The sequence below is a fragment of the Pongo abelii genome, chromosome 3 (assembly GCF_028885655.2).
Source record: "Pongo abelii isolate AG06213 chromosome 3, NHGRI_mPonAbe1-v2.0_pri, whole genome shotgun sequence".
Taxonomy (NCBI): Eukaryota; Metazoa; Chordata; class Mammalia; order Primates; family Hominidae; genus Pongo; species Pongo abelii.
In genome coordinates this window covers 38,018,594-38,040,747 of record NC_071988.2, presented here as the reverse complement: position 1 = coordinate 38,040,747, position 22,154 = coordinate 38,018,594, and the positions used below count along the sequence as shown (strand labels likewise).

The window sequence follows — 22,154 nt, the reverse complement described above, 5'->3', positions numbered from 1 at the left end:
TGAGCTAATGCTTGACAAATATTATTTCCAAGATATGTTCACACATTTGTTCTTCAATAACACAGTGCATTATAAACTACTGCAAGACAAGCAAGAAAAAAATGAACTAATACCGTAATGTTTCATTGGCTCTCTGCCAAAAAAACGGGAGGAGAATTTTAAGAGTTCTTAAAACACAGAGTCACTGAAATCCATTCTGAGGGACTACCAAATAGTGAATGAACACACGGTGATCTGTATTTGCATATCTCCCAAATCTTAAACCTGCCTGGGAGCTTAATTATATGCAGTGTTATTCATTTAATGAGATAATGAGAACTCCAAATTGAAAGTTTGTGGGATTTTCTTAAACTTTTCAATAGTTTTCCAAAAATATGAAGTCTCTAACAACTGAAGTATCTGTTAGGGATTAACATCTTATTTTCCTGTTTAGTCAATAACAATTATGCCTAAGTATAATGCTTTAATTCGGGGGTACTAAAATATACGAATTATTCCCCATCTGTCCTGAGCCAGGTTTTTACAACCCTCTCCTGCAGGATAAGGATCATTTACAGATGAGGAACAAAAGCTCCTTGTGAGAAAACGATGGGGAGAACCAGGATGAAGGCAGACCCTCACAAATAAAAAGGCTGTTACGGCAATCTTACATTTTAAATTAGTCATAAGGGTCATAAGTATGACAAAATTAACTCCCATTTAACACCCTTTGTTCTCTAGAAGCCTTGAGGGATTACCATTCCTTGGCATTTGAATGAGATATGCAGGACTTCTACTATCTGCTTCCTGGTACAGAATACACACACAAAGAGGCATTTTTTTTTCCTACATCTAAACTGTCACCCAAATATTCAATGTCTTTTTAATTTTAGGCTGGAAGTGGGTAACATCCACCTCTTGGGTCCCACTAATGCCTCAACGATGCCCTCAGTAATCATCGATTTGCACTGCTGTTTGGGCGTTGCTCTAGATACAAGGCTATCACTCTCAGCTCTCTCTGTGGGTGTTAGCTTCCTCTGCCTCCTCCCAGGATTCACTTAAAAACTTCACTTCCATTTTGCCACTTTCCTTCCCTTTTCTCTTCCAAACCTCAGATTCCTCTTTGTAAATTTTCTGAGTAAAAATGATTTGCAAGACTCAGAAAAGCAACCTACACTGCTAAGGAAAATGTACACAGATGCAAACTGCTGTCAAACTAGAATTTCACATCAAAGAGTTTGAGGTGAGATGAGCCTTACTGTATATACATCACCACTACTAATAGTCAATCAGGCTGTTAAAAGATTTCATTTTTAATTTTTTTTAGAGACATGGCCTCCCTATGTTGCCCAGGCTGGACTTGAACTCCTGGGCTCAAGCAATCCTCCTGCCTCAACCTCCCAAGGAGCTGGGGCCACAGACGCTCGTCACTGCACCTGGCTGTTAAAACATTTTTGTATTATTTCCTTAAGATGTTTTACTACCAAAATGTTTGGCACTGAGACCAATTTCACATTTTTCTCGGCCATATAATGACTTTTATATGATCTGGCTGCTCATGCTCTATATTCTGTATTGGGCGAGATGGAAGAAATCCTAGAACAAATACAGTAGGCAATGGCGTAAGAGTTCCCTCAAGTTTAGAAGACAAATATTAACCACATTTCTTCACTTTTCTTTCCTTCAAGGACAGTCTTCTATTTGAATTGTTTGTGTTAAACTGTTGCATTAATTTGTGCTGCACAAAGATTGTTCTTCGCTCTCACGAATTTACAATGCAGGTATGTGAAATAGCTCATAGGAAGGCCACATCCTCGACTGTGAAAGCACTTCCCCCATTCCAGTGGCAAAGGCTCCAACCCTTTCTCCGTCCTTTGCTAGAGAGCACAGAACTGCAAGTGATTGTGAGCGGCCTTGTTTTGGGGATTACTTGGAATCTATTCTAACTTATTACAAAGGCAAATCATTAGCAATATCTTCATTCTGCACAACTAATCTGGAGACGACACATCTGGAGATGACTGTGGTAACTTTCAAGATGCCTGAAAACTTTCATCGTAACAACCTTTGCATTCCATTCTAATACTTCTTTAGAAGAAAGACGAAGTGGGTCTGGTGTTTCTATTACCTGTGTGTGTTCTTCTGTGTGCTTTCAAGTGGGAGCTTTTAGTGTACACTTTGTTGCATCCATCATAATCACATCTGTGTATCCTCCGCTTCCTTTGAGTATCCGGGGATTCCACAGGTAAAGGTCTCTTCCCAGGCTGCACGATGACCGAAGGGTGATTCCTGTGAAAGCCAACGTTACAGGCCAAATGTTGAGAGCACGCTCTTCCTTTTTCATCAGTCTACTAAAAGCATTAACAACACTAGGCAAAAATAAACAAACAAAAAATCCCAACAAAATAAACAAAAAGAAATTAGCTGATCAACCCAAGAAGCACTGCTATATTCATTCAACAAACATTGAGTGAGCACCTACCATGAGCCAGGCACTGTGCTTGGCACCGGGACACAAAGATGAATAAAAACAGGGTTCCTGCCCTCGAGGAGCTCACACTCTAGGGGGAGACAGACATGGAGATAAGTAATGACAGTAAGAAGGGTTAAGTGCTATGCTAGAGGCAGGCGCCGAGTGCTGGGGAGGCTCTTTCCCTCAGTCAACTTTTGCCTACTTATAGTATCTTGTGGTTCTAGGCAATGCTGAACACTTTATTTTTTCAGAGGCTGCTCTGATTTTCATTATTGTTGGCTAGGGAAAAATGGAAAAGATCAAACTCCTAAGTCTCAGGAAACCACATTGTAGGGTATATCTACGTTTTTATCCTTTCTGTAATTGGCATTTAATTGGAGTCCCTTAGAGACTGCCAATTCATGTGCAATTTTCAAATGCCGGCTCTTCCAAAAAACAACAAAAAAGTTGGCATTGCTGTCTTCACAAACTCAAACCTCCACTGTCACTGTGATTCCTGTATGAGGGAGAATTTCCATGCAGTGTTGTGGTCACCCAAGATGCTGGCTCACGTGGTGCCGACTCCCCCATAGCATGCCTGGCGTTCTCCCTACCTTCCTGATTTCTCTCTCATTCCTGAGTTTGCACCTTCCCTGGGTGGATTAGAAACCAAATCCTGTTAAAAATCTTATAATCTAAGCTTTCTTTTTTTCAGCAAGAAGGTGGTGGAGAGAAAAGGGAGATGGAGGAAGAGCTGGGAAAAGTCTGTTAAGTTCCTCAGGCTTCCCCTGCTGATTAATGTAAGTAATTATAATGTTCTAATCTGCTCATTCACTTTCCTAATGACTAATTACTTGATATATCACAAGTGTATGTCGTTGCCCTCTAACTGTAATGAAAGACTTCTTTCTCTTTCATATTTGAATCTATAGCTCCTAAAATGTTCCATATAATACAGGAATATTTTGCCTAAGTGTTTGAGGAGAAAAAAGGTGTGTGAAAAGGAAAAAAAGAATTTGATGAGAGTAAACACTCTAACTCGTGAGCTTAAAAAAAGAATAAAAGAAATTTATCCATAAAAATCAAAAGGGAGTCTCTTGATATAAAACTTGTCTTGGTAAATATTTGAATACACATCCCTTGTCAATCACTTTTTCAGGCATGCTAAGAAGTGACTAGAAAAAGAATAAAAGGTGTGTTTCTTAAGTGACCTTACTTCTCATGCTTTTTTTTTAAAAAAAAACATTATTTATTTATTTATTTACTGCTCATTCTTTATTATGAGCAAAGGAAACCGTCAGTTTTGACTCTCACCTTCCTACTCTAATACCTGGAAGGGTGGTAGAGATGGATAAAATAGGCCAAGTTTAGATACATGGAAAAGTGAACATAAAGTAGTGAGGAGAGAGAAAAGAACAAGGACTTCAATTATATATATATATATATAATATATATATGTGCAAACAGCAGAGAACACAGCAAAGTGAGAGGTTTACAGAGTTTTTATAAGGCTAAATTATTCATTTAAAATCCTTCAATAGAAAGAAACAAGTTCAGTTTATTTTTAACTTTCAGCTTTAATGCCATCTAATGAAAATGTTTCATCTCCATTAAAAGAAATTCAGGAAATAAAGTGCTGGGGTAGAAATTTAATTATTAACTATAAAACTTTTATATGTCTTTGGGATACTGGGAGACTATCTTTCTCAGATAACTTTAGAAATCTCTCCCAATTACGGGATTTTATGGGTTGGGAACCTAATCGTTTCTGTGCAGTAATTCTGATTGCCCTTTCCAGTTGTTTATTTTACACATAAAGGTGCACCGAAAGGCTGTGGGCTCCAGTTACAAATCCCAGCTCTGTCACTGACAGTCTCTGTGATCCTGGGCCAAGATCTCGCCCTCTCTGTGTCTTAGTTTCCTCTCTGTAAACTGGGGATGATAATAATGTTATCTCAGAAGGTTATATCTCGGAACAATGTCTGTTCCTAGGATAAAGCTATAAATGGTAGCCATGAATATTTTCAGGTTCAGAATAGTCTATTTGTAACTTTGTACCCTACGGTTGTTTAATTTCATGAGTTTTTTGAGGATGTCCCCAAACCAGGATATCTCTGCTTGAGCAAACATTCTGAGCAGTTACCTGCTCAAACATTCTGAGCAGTTACCTGCCGCATCTCTGAAGACACTGATGTTGGTTGAGGCCAAGGCTAGATTAAGAGTCTTAGGATCTCACACTTTTTGGCCTCCACTCCCATTTTCAAAGAGATGGTTTGGGATTATTATAACCAAGAAGTTAGAGAGCTAATACATATAAGATATCTGTCCACTGTTTTGAGCTGAGACAGCCCCTCTTAAGTTTGCTATAATTTGCACACACAACTCAATAGGGAAATCTGATCCTTATGCTTGTTGTTCTAAATATAGTTTTGTATATTTAGAACAAAGAAATCTTTTTGTAAATCTATAACAAAAAGAATTTTATGTACCTTTGAGTGCCTTTATAAATAATCCTAAAGTTTCAACACCACAATCAAGCAAATGGATTTCAAAGCTGTACTTTTAAGTCTGCCTCTGGAAAGGAAGGGTTTCCTAAGGCAAATATTATTGGGGCTGCCTCACTGCAGTGGTACTGGGTGCCTAGTTTCAAGTGATTCTTTCCTGGCTAGCTGGTTTCCTACGTGGGCTGCCACTGGGCATACTCCAAGACGTTACTTAATCACATCTGTGAGAACATTACTTAAAGAGTACATGTCCCAGCTGTGGCTAATCTGTTGCATTTTTTTGAGAAGCAGAATGCATTCTTAGGTCAGCATTAAAATAAGCATATTACTCATTAATCATTAAAAGCCACTGAGCTTGAGATCATCAAAAGAATATTACTTAAAATAAAAGTATTTTCTTTTCAGCAGCATTCATAGCACAGAATATTGCCTTCAAATCTTCTTATGTAATGTTACATTGCAACTCATAATAACCCAGACTTTGGAATAACACTTGTCCGGTCAACGGATCCTTCCCTATGGAGGCACCTGGTTTTATTTAGTTTTATAGCATCTCTTTCATCACCCATGCAGGAACAACTATAAGTGCAGGCCATGTTGCTAGTTACCTTGTCAGAAACATCCCTCAACATAAAAAAAGAGTCAATTCCACCTCTAAGATGTGCCCATTTTGCCTAGTCATTTTTTCCTTTCACTTGAGTGCATGAGCAGATGCAATGGGTTGGAAGTGACAAGATGGCAGGAAAAGCAATGATTCGGAAGCAGGAGATCAAGCCCAAGGCCCCTCAGTTGTTGGCAGTGTGATTATTGGTGAGTTATCTAATGTCTCAGGTAATCAGTTCGCCTTTTGCTCCAACTCCCACATGCTTGTTGTGGAGGAATGAAATAATTCCTTTGAAAACACCTGGGAAGGTTTTTTTGAGGGAAAAGGGCACTATGCAATTGTGAGGAATAATAAAATATAATTCCATCAGAGACTCTCTCCCTACCTGCTGATGCAGTTGGCTAAGAGTTATTCTCTTCTTCAACTATTGGGGAGCATATGACAACCCAAACCAAAAATGACTATGATTGGGTGCAGCGGACAATTAATCCATGAGCTACTATGAAGGTACCTACCCAAGCTGAATGTGGATACAACTAGGATATATTTGAAGTTACCATAAAATAGTTATTCTAAAATCAGAGATTCACATTCTGATGTAGAGTTAATTGTGAGAGGGAGCGGGGTACAGGGGGTAGAAAAGATAAAGGAGAAAGGTGGGTAGAACATTTATTCAAGTTGGAGGAAAATGATGCAGGAGGACAATGTAAGGCACCCTGTGGAGGTAATCGTTGCCTTTGTACTAGGAAGCTGGCTGCTGAATCCAATGTTGAAGCACCATAACACAAGACAATCACAACTACAATCAATAATGAAAACAGAAATGGGGGCAGCAAAATTAAGTGACTAGTCCAAGATCATACATATGGCAGAGAGCAGAGGTAGGATCCTTGTTGAACCCGAAAACCATCTTCTTAGCAACTACAAACCCAGCCTTCAGTGTAATCACTGGTGGAGGTCAAGGTTATCTACAGCAGGATCTCACAAATGAGGTTACTGAACCTGTGTGTTGCAACTACCACATTATACCATGTTAAACCTACAAGAAACCACCATTCAGGTGCTTGGATGCTGACCAATACTGCACAGCCTTCCCACTGGATAGCAATTCTACAGCATACTATACACTCTGTAAGGACTATGTGTGTCCACATGAAAACTTTACATGATCCACAGAACACCAAGTTTAATCTATACAAGGATTCTCATCATGGAAAAACTAAGTATACATAGCCTGGAAGAATGGAAAAAAAAACAAAAATAATTCATGTGGTAAGGTGCAAAATCATGGATGACTGATTCCATGAAAACTTGATGTAACTTTTGTTATAACGTTGTCAGTGTAACAGCATATTGTTTTTGGAGAGATTCTCCCATCTTGACCAGTGGTACTGGACCAGTGGCGGCCACAGATCACAAGCCGTTCCTGGTCATCCACACCACATCACACGTGTGAAATCTTGTGCTTCTGCTCCAGGTTCCAAGATGCACGCTACTATGCAAATGCTGGGTAGACCTAAATATACTTACTCTTGCAACAATGCTTGTGGGGGGGACACTGAGTTCATTAAGGGGGGTGACATTTCTTCAGGATAATAATCTGTCCTCTGTGGTTCGATCCCAGGTTCTATTTTAATTTTTTTCTGTGATATAGGCTTCTCATATGATTCAATTACAGGTACTAAAAAATAAAAATAGAAAAGTCACTTCACGTAAGTTTACCAATTTCAGCTTTTAAAAGCTTACTGCATAGCTCCTATCTACAACACAGATATGACAGGTTTATTTGCCTTTGGCAGATTATAGCAGGAACAAATCTGGGGGAGATTTTCGCCTCTCCTGACCATTATTTTGTCAGTAAGCAGCAAATATAGGGACCTGGATTCTAAGACACCAGCCCTGAAATGATTCGTTCTTATAATTCTGGATTATTTCCTTTCAACCCCTCAGTCCTCTGTCTATGACCAGCTGATAAACAAGGTGGCTTTTGATCGCCAATAGTTTATGCCACGATCAAAAAGGATTTATTAAATGCCTTTTGTACCTAGAACTATGTTGGTATTCAAGAAAGCAACATAAAGTCAAGATTCTTTCTATCCCCAAGTTGACTATTACATAGTGAAAGTAATCATCTCATGGTATCAAACAGACAGCCTGGTTCTTGGGATCTCTTCCAGTATCAACACTTTAGGGGGGGAAAAAAAAAAGGAAATGCCTTAGGCAGATGAGTATTTCCTTGGAAGAGTTCAACAGCTCTTGCCCCCATGCTTCCTCACCCACCCCATCTGGTGAAGCGCCAGTACACTAAGCAAGTGCAGCGGCATGGAGCAGTGGTGGAATTTACCTTGCATGCTACTACTGGAATTTTCCATCTCCTCTGATAAGGAGACCATGAGAGGCTGCTGGAGGTGACTCGTGTACATAAAGGGGACGGGCTGCACCACCACCGGCTGGATGACGGGCAGGATCCCCGGGCTCCGTATTCCATGCCGTGAGAGGGCAGCTGCCATCACTGGTGGCATAGACAGTGGCACGCCGAAGGGCTGCACGCCTGGAGAAGGGGGTGAGTATTTTTTTATTGGTGGGCTGGAAGAAGGCATGCTCAACCCAGGCGAGGCTCTCCGGTGTGAGGACGGGAACTTCAGAGAGGAGGGCGAATTCCCAGCCGAAGGGGGTGAACTCCGCTTGTTCACCGTGAGGTCCACTGGCTCCATCTGTATTCCATGCGACAGACCTTCTGGGGTCTGAAAGAACTTCTCAGGCAATGGTGTGGAGTAGATGACCCCATACTTGTTAGGCTTCATGGATTCCATGTAATTAGATGGGTATGACTATTAGAAAAGAAAAGGAAACGTGTCAACAGCCAAATAAGTCCATTCACTTGAAACATGAATTAAGAAAAATATGCTAACAAGGCACTTAACAATTACATGGGCTTTGCAAAATAGTTTAGATTTCGATATATACGTGACCTTAAAAAATTGCTCAGAGAGGTGGTCTCAACAACATTAAAAATGCTATGAGAGGCGGTCTCAAAAATATTAAAACTAAGATCAATGTGGTCACTACTGCAGATGAAAAATCTGAAATTTAATCCTAAGATGATTCCTGTGTCAAACATTAAGGTCGATACCTGGCAAAATTCTAAGACAGGTAGATAGCACAGGCTTGGGGGCCATTATCATTAGGAGTCAGAGCTGGGGATCACAAGAACCAGTCAAGCCAAACCAACCTGGCTGCTTTTCTGGTGAGGTTTCTTGATGAGCAGGAAATGCTCTCTAGCTTGGTGTCTAACTTTGGCAGGACAGTTCTTTCTCAGGATAAGTAGTGTCTTCAACTTCAGCAGGACATTGATTTCTCATCATATTTGTGTATAATAAGCAACAATGGGGCTGCATGATAGACAGTACCTTTCGTTTGATGGGCTTCAGCAGCTGTATAATCCATGCCTAGGACTGGCCAACAATCCTAGTCAGCCTGGAACTGTGCTAGTTTCAGCACTGAAAGTCCCACATCCCATGAAACTCTACAGTCTCAGGCAAACCAGGAGGGGGTCAGTCACCATACACACCTTTGTACTGAAGGCCACCGTCACTGCGGCAATGATATCCTTGGCCCTAACTTGCTCAATGTTCTTATTCAGAATCTGAATGAAGCTGTAGACTTGAATGGCAAGTCTGTGGATGACATGGAACTATAAGAAACAGCTAACGTGATATGACTCACATAAGGAAATGCGGTGCTCAAAGTCATTCACACAAGCTGAGGCCCTGTGTTCTCTCCTCTATACTCTGCTACCCACTCATCAAATGAAGCTGGGGCACAAACAAGGGAGTGCAGAAGAGACAAAAGAGTCTGTTTCCTTCCCAAGATCTGGTCCACAACTGACCTCATTTATCTTCAAACACCTTTCTCTCTTTAAATATCAGGATAACCTAACTTTCATCTGCCAGCTTTAAATACAAACCAGTCATCATAATTTCACACAATGGGCACTATCCTTGACCATGGAGTTCACCTAAATTACTTCTGTTCCTTAACTAACATTTTGTTGTAAATTTTCTTTGTAGAATGCAACCTAATTTTTAATTTTAAAAAAATTAAATTCAATATAAACCATTTTCTTTACTAGGCATTTTAGGGAAACTGAAATTTTGCATGTCAAGCCTGCTTACCTGCAGAAAATTCTTTGTACTTGAATGTCTGACAGTGACAGTGATAAACAACATATTGTGCTTCTCTTCCAGCTCTAAAATCCTATGTGTTTATGAGTTAGAGGCAATACTAACTTGGGATGCAACCAAGAAAACCCAATGGTGCCTTGTAATTAAACAGCGTAAATGCACTATTAATTTCTGGGTCTCCTTGGCCCCTCTAGGGGCCACTATTGTTGAGTTATGACTGTGGGACAGCAGTGGTTTTGATAGGGATTCCTACTGAGATCACCCTCTTTCCTCTCTGGGCTTGGTCTGGGTGAATCCTCGGCTGGTTATGCATTGGAATCATCTGCGTTGTTTTTAAAATTGATGCCCAGTCCCTGCTCCAGGCCTGCGGAGCAGCCTGTTATGGAGGAGTCAGTCAGTGAAACTTTTGATCACATAACTGTGTTTATCTTTATCTGGTTTGGACGTCAGGTCCTCACGGTTAAGATCAAGGTTATGGGATAACCTACACAATGAGCTTATGCACGTGCCATCCTGGAAATCCCTTCTTGTCCCTGCTTATACAAGAGATGCGCACTGTCACGGGCTCTACTGCTCCCAACCAGAGCTTCTCAAACTTTACTGTGCACATCCATCTCCCTGGAGCACTCGTTAAAATGCAAATTTTGAATTACCAGGGAGTGGACCAAGGGAACTTAGGCTACCTTTTGAATAGCAATGCTCTAAATGACAGAGATAGAAAATAAAGATACTAAACGTCTATTTAAAGGAGGGAAAAATAATTTTCTTTTCTTTGTTTTTCTTGAGATAGGGTCTCAGTGTTACTCAGGCTGGAGTGCAGTGGTATGATCACAGCTCACTGCAGCCTCGACCTCCTGGGCTCATATGATTCTCCCAACTCAGCCTCCGGAGGAAGTGGAACTACAGGCACGTGACACCACGCCTGGCTAATTTTTGTATTTTTTTTGTAGAGACTGGGTTTTGTCATGTTGTCCAGGCTGGTCTCTAACTCTTGGGCTTAAGTGATCTGCCTGCCTCAACCTCCCAAAGTTCTAGGATTACAGACACGAGCCACCACGCACAGCCAGTTTTCACTACTAACACTACTTAAAAACAAGAACATGAAGGATATAAAATCAGAAAACACAAAATGCATAAAAACGGCTTTGAGTTATAGATCAAGGATCAAATGAAGAAAAGATTCTCTACCTTTCTTTAAAGCCAGGCACGCACAGTACCAACACAAGAGGTCCAAAAGATAGCAACATTAAGTATTAAATAGATTTAAATTTAAATATTAAGATGGGTATTATTAAAAGAGGCACAAGGTTCATTAACAACAACAACAAAATAAATCCATTATAAATCATGTACATTGGAGGGTTTCAGGAAGTAATTAAATATAGGAAGGAGAATGATTTCGCCTAGTCCTAAAGTCTAATGTGCTTTATATAATTCTCCAAAGGGCAATGGTTCTGGTACTAGGAAAAAACTTTAGGAAATGGGAGGCAGCATTGTTTCTATTGACCAAAATGTAGCTTCTCCCTTATTTTCAGCCCTATTCTTCCAAGACCTCCCTATGACCTAGATTTTAATGCCAATAGTTATTGGCAGCTAAATGGGAAGCAAAATGAGGACATAGTTTTATTGCTGTCATTGCTGGATTTTTCTATGCATGGGGTGAGTTTTGGGAGAGTAGGAATTTAGAACCTCCAGACTTGCAAATTTAGTAATATTCTCAGGTTTCTCAAGCCATTAAGACAGAAAAAGCCACGCATAAAGCTAAGCTTTATCAACATTATGCAGTTTGCCGATAAGTCTGTTCTCAAATGAATGCCCTCATTCCCTCTACTGGATGTGCGATTATTGTAAGGTACAAGACTAACTGTGGGGAGAGACACATTTGGACACAGACACCCAACTCTGGGCAGACAATTAACTGTTTCCAGCCCAACTGCCTCACAAAAGGGTGAGGACATGTGGCCTCTCAAACTGGTTCACTTTATTTGCGTGGCACACACAAGCTTTTGCAATCAGCTTCCAACAGTCTGGTGCCGTGTAGGGACTGACACGGCAGGGTGTGTGCTCTGGGCAGGTACAACCTGGTAACAGTCTTTCCCCTCTGTTCCAGACAGTTCCTATGTTCTATCAAAGCAATGCATACAAGCACGGCTGTACTGGCCCCATATCCAAATCAGAGAAAAGTGTTGATGAAGCAAAAAATGTGCCTCTGGCCACGGATGGACCTCCAGTGCCCTCTGTGCATGCTGCTTAGTCCAAGAGATCCTGTGTCCTCGAACAGAGCAGTCCAAAGACAAGACACAGACATGGGTCTTTCCGGCTTCTGCCTCTGGCCCCCACTAGAAATCATAAGGGCTTAAAACAATGGGCTGGGCCAGGCATGGTGGCTCACACTTTTAACTCCAGCACTTGGAGAGGCTGAGGCAGGAGGATATCTTAAGGCCGAGAGTTTGAGACCAGCCTGGGCAACATAGTGAGATCCTGTCTCTACAGAAAAAAACAAAAATGTAGTGGGGCGTGGTGGTGCTTGCTTGTAGTCCCACCTACTCAGGAGGCTGAGGGAGGAGGATTGCTTGAACCCAGGTGTTTGAGGTTGCGGTGATCTCGCTACTGCATTCCAGCCTGGGCAACAGAGCAATACCTTGCCTCAAAACCAAAACAAAACCAAAAAAAAAAAAAAACACAAAAAACCAAAACAAAAAAACCCCCACAAAACCACTGATCTGCTATAAGAAAAAGGTATTTCCGTCTGTAACATGTACTCAGATGTTCACACCCCTGCATAGTGTGCATTTACTTATTGACTGCTGCTTCTCACTGCACTGTGAGGTGATGAGGGCCTGCAATAGGTGCTCAATTAATACTTGATGAATGTGTAGTAAATTAACACATTCTCTTAGCAGGTTTTTATTACTGATAAGGTGAAGAATAATATACCAATTATCTTGAACTTTGAAAAAATGATTTTAATTGCGACAGGGAAAGAGGTACCACGTTTGGATAATTTTCCAAAGCTCTATCACTTTATGCTAAGGTGATAATTGCAATAGTTTCTTATTTTATGAGGAATAGTTTTGGCGAGCTTTCCATTATAAGACAGTTTCAGTGGACGGAATGATGGAAACATGGATGAAATCTCTATTTCACTATTTATCAACATGAAAAAAAGTGAATGTCCATGACAGGTCAAGTCAAAACAATCTTCAACCAAGAGAGGGTTCCAGGCACAGGAAGGCATGGTGCGTGTATAAACACACACTCTGGGAAGAGCAAATGGCATGCACCCCCATGCAAACAGAGGTAGAAAGCTCTCTTTCGACCAGGCTTGAAAAAGCCATGAAAAGCTTCTGTTAGAACAGAGCAGAGGAAATTACTGATGTGACATACTTTCCTATCTATAAGGAGTCTGTTAGACGACTGAAGATGACAGAATATTATTAATCTTTTCTTCAAAAGTAATCTTTCCATAGGAATAGAAGAATACTTTTAAAGTTTGTTTTTTGATTTGTTTTGTGTTTTTTTACGATTTGTTTCCTTGCTCACTTCCTGAATTAAATCCTTTAATTTTCAATCTTTTGGGAAATGGTAAAAAAAAAACAATTTATGTACATGCGCATTTTTTTTTTTTCAAAAAAAAAACAGAAGCTCGGGGAGCTGCTGGTGATTTTGCCAACAATGAGTGGACGTTAAGTAGCAGAGACTGAAGGCACAGACTTGGGGAGGGAGAGTCTCCTCTGTTCCTCATTCTTGCAAATTTTAACAGGGTGACCCCAAGCCTCAAAGCACAAGGCTAGTGGAGAACAGTATAAGGGCTTATATTTGATTAAGAGGGAAATGACACGTCCTCACTTTCTCTAACCTATAGCAAAAGCACAAACAAGTGATTGTTTCTGCTATGCTATCCTTTTAGGGGGTGGGAAGAGGGGGAGAAATAAGTTACCATAAAATATTTTTATTCATCTATAGAAATTAAAAATATTTTTACAAATGTCCTATTGTGCCTTAATGTTTACTACATTGACTTGAATAGCCAAAGACTTTGACCTTCAGGTCAAAGACTGAATTAAAAAGAAAAAGGAATAATAAATTAGGTTCAATATACTTCACCTATGAAGGCAGGAAAGACGAAATTTGAAGACTTAAGAGTGGAAACAAAAGCTTTTTAATTTTTTTAAGTAAAATCATTTTAACACCCCACTGCTCAAATGTTTCTGTTAACTGAGGTTGCACTGAATTAAGAAAAAAATACTTCCTGCTGAAGAAAGTTAAAACCAAAAAAAGAAAAAAAAAAAAACCAACCTTCATTTTAAAGGACTGACAGTAACTTTTGGTGAAACTAAATTCTAAAAGTGTCAGTTGCAGTTGAAATCTAGTACATGAAGGAGAAAAAGACCACTAACTGCAAAATCACTTCTACATATTTTAATTTCATGTATTAATACGTTACAACAATACAAGTTTAACAGTTACTTCAAATTCATTTTATTCCACATTTTTTTTTCGGTTAAGTGCATTTCCTTGCACTTAATTATATATATCACACCAATTTAGCAATGTGGATCTTCATTTTAGCTTTATATTAGACTCTTGAGCCTTATTTTCATGCTTGATTAAAAGCACTGGAAGTACATTGAACAGTAAAATGCCTAACTGATGGCTCTACACCATTTGTAAATGAATCATATTCTCCAGTGCTAAAAACCTATTTCTATTTCAAGAACATAATTAATGGGGAAATTTTATACCTTCATTTTCCTCTAACGTGATCATGTAGTGATGCCGGGGAGGGGGATTTGATGAATACAATGACAGCACTGAATAACATTTGAAGTAATTTAGTTTTTTGGCCAGGAGTGGTGGCTCATGCCTGTAATCCCAGCACTATGGGAGGCTGAGGCGGGTGGATCATCTGAGGTCAGGAGTTCAAGACCAGCCTGGCCAACATGGCGAAACCCGGCCTCTACTGAAAATACAAAAATTAGCCGGGCGTAGTGGCGGGCGCCTGTAATCCCAGCTAGTATGGGGGCTGAGGCAGGAGAATCACTTGAACCTGGGAGGCGGAGGTTGCAGTGAGCTGAGGTCACACCACTGCACTCCCGCCTAGGCGACAGAGTGAGACTCCATCTCAAAAAGTAATTTAGTTTTTTGATTAATAAAATCCTGATTGCTCAGTTGCTACCATATTCAGACACTTGGTTATTCAGTTATCATGCTGGAATGTAAATGTTATTTCCTTAAAGCCCCTCTGACTTAACTTGCATTATAGATACTGGTAAACACTTTACTGGCTTAGTAATATCCATAGCAACTCAGCTCCAAGGGCCTCGGCGTGACCCCCGTGTCTCGTATAAACATTTTTGGCAGGAACCTCCAGAGCCCATGCATAAGGATGATCTAATTTTGCAAGCGTGTCATTACCAACCTTCAGTTACACACAACTCGGGCCAAGTTTTCCCCCTTGTGAATATTTTCCGAGCCCGTGGAAGAAAAGAGCAAGACAGAGTGGGAGCGTTGCCTTGTTATTCAATATTCACTCAACCAGAACCCTCAAGTTGAAACCACTCCCTGCTCTGAAGTCAGACACCTGCCTCTGTCACCATGTCTCACCTCCATGGCACTGGTGTTGTACCTGCAGAAACCCCAGACTCCTCACTAGTCCCTAGCGGCCTAAAAGCAGCCAGTGGCCTGGCTCCCATGAGGGGCTGGCTTAGCGCTAAGGTGCTGAAAAGGACAATGAACGTAATTCCTACCCAGCCAGACTCTTCCAAGTAAACGAGATTCCGTCCTCACTGCCAAGTCTTTCTCTTGCTGGCTTCCCTCAGTCATCTCATATAGTTACAGCTCCATATGGCTGTTGTCATTGGTTTTTAAGCAAATCATCCTATTCTTAATATATTTTTACACACAAAAGGGCTGAGGAATTTTTGTAAACTTACTTCTGTCATGAGAGGATTCACCTGTGGCCTAAGTTCTATGCTGATCATATCTCAGGGGGACACCGGGCACAGGTCTTAAGGAAGCGCAGACCTCATTTAAAGGATCCACAGCTGCTAGGACAGTATTTAGCTCACTCATACCTGGTGGCGTTGAGAAAAGTTTGCCTATGAAATGCCTGTCAAGCAATGAGTGATTTTTTTTTTTTTGAGACGGACTTTCGCTCTTGTTGCCCAGGCTGGAGTGCAATGGTGCGATCTCCGCTATCTCAGCTCACCGTAACCTCCGCCTCCCGGGTTCAAGCGACTCTCCTGACTCAGCCTCCCGAGTAGCTGGGATTACAGGCATGTGCCACCACGCCTGGTTAATTTGGTATTTTTAGTAGAGATGGGGTTTCTTCATGTTGGTCAGGCTGGTCTCAAACTCCTGACTTCAGGTGATCCTCCCACCTCGGTCTCCCAAAGTGCTGGGATTACAGGCGTGAGCCACCACACCCGGTCATGATTTCAAGGAATAATTCAACACACAGTAATGTTATCATCACTTGGAAAAAATAAGGCGAGGTGTTCAATCTTGGAAAACTTACCACTGAGACAGGGTCCATGGCCTCTTGCTTGACAGGAACTGGGTCAAACATGAGCATTCTTTTAGTTAAACCTTCTAGGGTGCTCTGGTGTTCGGCCTAGAAAACAAAACAAGGTATCCATCTAAGTCTCAAGGTTACTTTAAATGCAAACTAGTAAAAATAAAATATAGCCTGGGCAAGGTGGCTCACCCCTGTAATCCCGGCACTTTGAGAGGCTGAGGCAGACGGATCACCTGAGGTCAGGAGTTCGAGACCAGCCTGGCCAACATGGTGAAACCCTGTCTCCACTAAAAATGCAAAAATTAGCTGGGCGTGGTGGCACTCGTCTATAATCCCAGCTACTCGGAAGGCTGAGGCAGGAGAATCGCTTGAACCCACGAGGCGGAGGTTGCAGCGAGCCGAAATGGCACCGCTGCACTCCAGCCTGGGTGACAGAGCGAGGCACTATCTCAAAAAAAAATAAATAAATAAATAATAAAATGAAATATAATACTCCTCACCCCACTTCTCTACTCCTTTTTCTCCCCTACCCCTGGAATGGCTGGAATTTGTTTCCCTTACCTATGAAAGATGCCATTTACATAATTAAAACCAGACTCCATGGTCATAACCAGATGAGAGCCAACCAGCATTTCTAACTCAATACAGAAACCCTGACTTTTCTGGAACACTATGTACAGCCCCTTCTCAGCACCAAAGCTTGCTTGGGATTGCCGTGGAACTCTTTAGAGGTTCAGATTACATATGATTGTTAAACATCTTCCCTTTTCTCCTGATGTTGGTCACAGAAAAATTAAGGGAAAAAAAGACAAGCAAAAAGAAATCCTAGAACCAACCATCATTAAAATTTCATTTTTATTCTAACAAACCCTCTTTAAAACTGGGCTCACAGTGTACATGGTATTTAGTACCTATCATTTCACTGAACAATTTATGTGAAAATGTTTCTTTTACAGTAAGTATGGTTCTGCACCATCAAATACCCCGTGCCACTGTGTGAACATATCAGTTTACTTAACTTCTTCCTCTTTATTAGGCACTTAAGGTTGCTTCTAAATTTTCGCCATTACAAACAGCAATGAGCCTCTTTAAATATATTCTCCTGCACACCATTAATTTTTAGGATAAGTTTTCTGTAGGGGAATTCCTGGGTGAGAAGTATATACATTTCCCAAAGCGCCTGATGCATCATCTGGCAAAGACGAACTATTATTTTCATTAATAAAATACAACTTGTTTCCCCAAATCTCCACCAGCAACATGTACTTGTTTTATAAAAGATAAACACCTTGCCAACTTGTTAAATCTCACGATGGCAAATGATTTTTATTCTAAATTGATTTGGTTATTGAAGTTATTTTTTTTTCAGCTTTATTAACCATTTGGATTTCTTCTTTTGAGAAATGCCTACTTAGGGCTTGACAGCCTCCACCACTTCTTACTGTTTTCTAAGCACTTTTCACATATGAAGAATATTAGCTTGTTTTCACTCAGATTTCTCCTCATTAGGAAATGAGCCTATTGTAAAGGAAATATCCACCTTGATCCTGTCCTGTCCCTTTCTTCTGTTGTTCTCTGCTTGTCATCCCTTCTATTTTCTTCTGTGTTCTGTATAGTCCACTTCTAACACTAATCTACATCAAGCCGACTGCTTCTTCACAAGATGAAATATTCAGTCTGCTCAATGTTCAACTGTGTCTCCTCAGTTACAGAAACACTGTCCTGCTACTAGACACACTTTCAGAAATCGACTTCAGGCACTCACTAGCCAAATTTGGTTTAAGTGCTCAGTGCTTTGGTTAGAGGTAAGGTCTTTATAGATCACCCTGGTTTGAGTGGCAAAGTGAACAAGTTCTAGAGTGAGTTTCAACTGAAGAAGTTGCAGCAATCCAGGGTTCTGGATTACTTCTTGTATTTCAGTGTTAAAAACCCCCATCCCCACCGCCATGATAGCAATCCTATAATTTGTTGTGTTGGTGCTCTACGGGTTATACTAAGATATCTTCATATACAATTATGGAAGTGATACTATATAGCTCTTGTGCTTCATTGATTCATTGAAGAAAGCCTATTTTGAATCTCATGACAACACATGAATTTCATCAATAACTCCACATAAGGCCTTGACTTCAAAATTATATTTTCCTACATCACAGGGTGTATTGTAATCTGCAAACACGATTTGATACCAAGCTGCTCAAATCAATGGTGCTACTACCCTCTTATGTATTCCAGCAAGAACAAACCGCAACAGCCAGTGAAAAATAGATGATTTCATAATGAGGGATGAAAACGCTTTTGTGTCTTGGGATCTCTTATTAACCAGTTCCCAGCCTAGCAGCTGTACAGATGAACATGGTTCTAAGAATTGTTGTCCAGTGCCTCACAGTGGACCATAAACAAAAGATGTGAGATCTCCTGCTTACATCAATGAGGTCAGATCATTTAGCAGCCCTGACTCATGGCTGGTCACCCTGTGGCAGCCTCCCACCTCCTCACCCCCAGTTTTTTACACTGAATTCACTCTTCCAGACTCATCTATCCCACTAGAGAGTATCTTGATGCAAATGCTTCTAAATTAAAGCATTCACATTCTCAGGTGTATAAGGAAGGAGCCATGTTTTTGAGACTCAAGCAGGCTGCAAACTAACGCAGCCATGGGGCAAGAGTGATCATCTGTAAAATGCAGAGCATGCCTCCCTTATCTGCTTCTCAAGGATTTAGATCTATCAAATGAGATTAAAACACACACACACACACACACACACACACACTCCTTTTGCCCTCATTTATATCCACATGCACATAAAATCTGGATATATATTCTGTACACACAACACTAAATGTGTTGGTTCCAACTTTCGGAGCAAAAATGTCTGGTGTTTGCCTCTTTGCTAACATACCTAGCCTTAGAGGTCTATCCCCCACCCTTAAATAAAACTCAGAATAGATTCAGTTTCAAAGTTAACAGCTGCCTACATCCTGTATGAGGTCTCATATAAGGCCTTGTCACTTCACAACTGTACCACTGCAAAAACAGCTTCTGAGCGAGGCCAGCATCCCCACACTTCATGTCATCCTGCACTCTTTACTACCACTAATTGTAGCACAGCAGAATAAATTAAGCCGATGGGCTCTGGAGTTCCTCTTCGTTCAAATTCTAAGTCTACCATTTAGCTCACAGAGCTTTCAATGACTTTGTCTAATGGCCACAGCAACGACTACTGAATCCTTTTAGAAATGAATTACACATTAATGTGCTACATCTTTTTATCATTAAGACATTATTTAAATCACTACTGTTCTTTAATTTTTTGTTTTATCTAAGTTTAAGGAAATGCAAGACTTGTAATCCTAAGAGAAACACAGTCTAGTATAAAACACTGGCACTGGCTGGGTGTGGTGGCTCATGCCTGTAATTCCAGCACTTTGGGAGGCTGAGGCCGGCGGATCATTGAGGATAGGAGTTTGAGACCAGCCTTGTCAACGTGGTGAAACCCCGTTTCTACTAAACATACAACAAATTAGCCGGGTGTGGTGGCGCACGCCTGCAATCCCAGCTGTTCGGGAGGCTGAGGCAGGAGATTTGCTTAAACCCAGGAGGCGGAGGTTGCAGTGAGCCCAAATAGCGCCACTGCACTCCAGCTTGGGCAACAAGAGCGAAACTCTGGTCTCAAAAAAAAAAAAAAACACTGGCACTAACAAAACCTGATTTACTTTTACTAAAAAATAATTACAAAGGTATGTTTATTTGCCCAGAAATGTACCTCAAAGTAATCCAAATGTTGATGAAGGGATATTCTCATTACAGAAGTATTTAAGTTAATAAACAAAGAAGGAATGATAGGATTAGAATACCTATTTTTGAAACTCCTAACTAAATAATGCATTCCTGGACATTAAAAAAAAAGTCTGTGCAAAATTCAAATATCACAATGAATAGAATCAAACTCACTGACTATTTCACATGTCTACAAGCACTTTGTTTCCAATTTGGTAGCTTCTGATAATAGCTTTTAAATGATGATGCTTTTAGTGATAGTCACAGGATATAAAACAAGAAGATAAAGGACATGCAAAGAAAATGCCTGGAACCACACACCCAAAACTGTTAACAGGAGCTTCTTGGGAGTGGCAGTGGGTGGGACAGCTTTCTATACATCTGTGTTCTATTTTTAAAGTTTATTATTTATATGTATTTTTATTTTGAGATGGAGTCCCACTCTGTCACCCAGGCTGGAGTGCAGTGGAACGATCTCGGCTCACTGCAACCTCTGCCTCCTGGGTTCAAGCGATTCTTCTGCCTCAGCCTCAGCTGGGATTACAGGCACGCACCACCACTCCTGGCTTAGTTTTATACTTTTAGTAGAGACGGGGTTTCACCATGTTGGCTAGGCTGGTCTCGAACTCCTGACCTCAAGTGATCTGCCTGCCTCGGCCTCCCAAAGTGCTGGGATTACAGGTGTAAGCCACTACACCCGGCCAAGTGTATTATTTCCATAATCAAAACTTTTAACAAAGACAAGATAGGGAAGCCAAGCTAGGAAGGAACCAAATTTAGAAAGAGAATCAAACACATGAACAGAAATGAGGCTTCTGTTTATGTATTTGCAAAAAATTTCTATACTTTGCACCCATCTCTCTGACTAGAGGGACCACTTTTGTCATTGGTACTGATTTGTTTACAGGTTCTGATCTACAATCATAAAAGAGTGACTATAAAGTCTTCAAAGTGCCTTCCACATAACTGAGAAGTAACTTAAGCCCTGAAAGAATTAGGGTCCCTAAACTTGGCAGTCTTTGGTACCCATGGGTGGCTCAGTGCACTGGGGTTATTACCATTCTGAAAGAATGCTAAGTAAACCACAAATGCTTAGAAAATCTATCATACAGTACTGACGGCAATCTGAAGCAGAACCAGTAGGTGGCGCACTAAAACAGGCATTAGAGACCAGGACACTGGCAGTAAATCAATCCAGTTGGCCAACCTCGGGGTCTTTAAACCTAGTGGGTTTTAACCAGGCTCAGGAATTCTATTAATCATTTTATGTGGGTATCACAGAGAAGAGGAGGCTCTAAATGTGGTTCTATTTTTTCTGACGACTATTTTCCAATCATAAACACATTTACATCTTCATTATATTTAACTAGCTTAGCTAGCTTTAGAAATACATTAGCTAGTCTTAGAAATACATTCTAATGCTAAACTAAGCAATATCAGGATAACAAAACTGCATCTAAAAGGGGGGGAAGGGCAAAATTGTTTTTATGAAAGATTCTAAGTTATTGAGGTGCTTAAAAGCAAAAATATACAGGAACATCACCACAGCCAAAATAATTTTCCATAACTGGAGCAAATGCCATCTTCCCCAGCTGTGTTATTTTGCAGAGAAAGGCCAATAAAAATGAACGGTCCTCAAAAAGGAGAAACAGATTTCCCTTCATGCTCTTTCCACCTACACTTCTGACTTTTCAGATGTTAAAATAAGGGTCAAATTTCTGTCAAAATGCAAGACTGCGTGATTATAGATTAAAAGGCTTGGTGAATCATTGACATGAAGTTTCAGAAGTAATGCAGCCGTGCTTTGGAGCCCTATCCAGTGGTGTCTGAGGCCTGTGCACAATGGCTTTATGGGGTAGGGGGGCGGGGCTGCAGGTGAGCTGCAGGGCTTAGAAACACACACACAGTCCTTCATGGAAGAGGAGGTTAGGGGGTTACTAAACCTCCTCTGAAAGCAGCTTGCCTGGAGGCTAGAGCATGATTTATTACAGAAACGACCTTACAGACAACTGCCTGCCCCTTCCTGAGGGAGGAGGAAGGTGGAGAGAGAATGTGTACGTATCAGGAGCAGTTTCTTCCCTGTTTCTTGGGGTTAGAGCAAGACCTGCCTCTGACGTTCTCCCTTCTCAT

At 40.8% G+C, this 22,154-nt stretch overlaps 1 protein-coding gene across 2 annotated transcripts in view; it reads right to left on the bottom strand.

Annotated features, from left to right (window-relative positions):
• Positions 1-22,154, bottom strand: part of KLF3 (KLF transcription factor 3) — a 36,881-nt gene that overhangs the window by 4,015 nt on the left and 10,712 nt on the right. The window contains exons 2-5 of one of the 2 annotated variants that reach the window (XM_002814662.5): positions 16,244-16,339; positions 7,884-8,370; positions 7,070-7,220; positions 2,108-2,268 (exon numbers count right to left, since the gene is read on the bottom strand). In XM_002814662.5, the coding sequence (XP_002814708.1) occupies positions 2,108-2,268; positions 7,070-7,220; positions 7,884-8,370; positions 16,244-16,300 (856 nt within the window). In that variant the 5' untranslated portion in view covers positions 16,301-16,339. Of the gene's footprint in view, positions 1-2,107; positions 2,269-7,069; positions 7,221-7,883; positions 8,371-9,110; positions 16,203-16,243; positions 16,340-22,154 lie in introns of those variants that run through there. The other variant, XM_063723375.1, reaches the window with a different exon arrangement.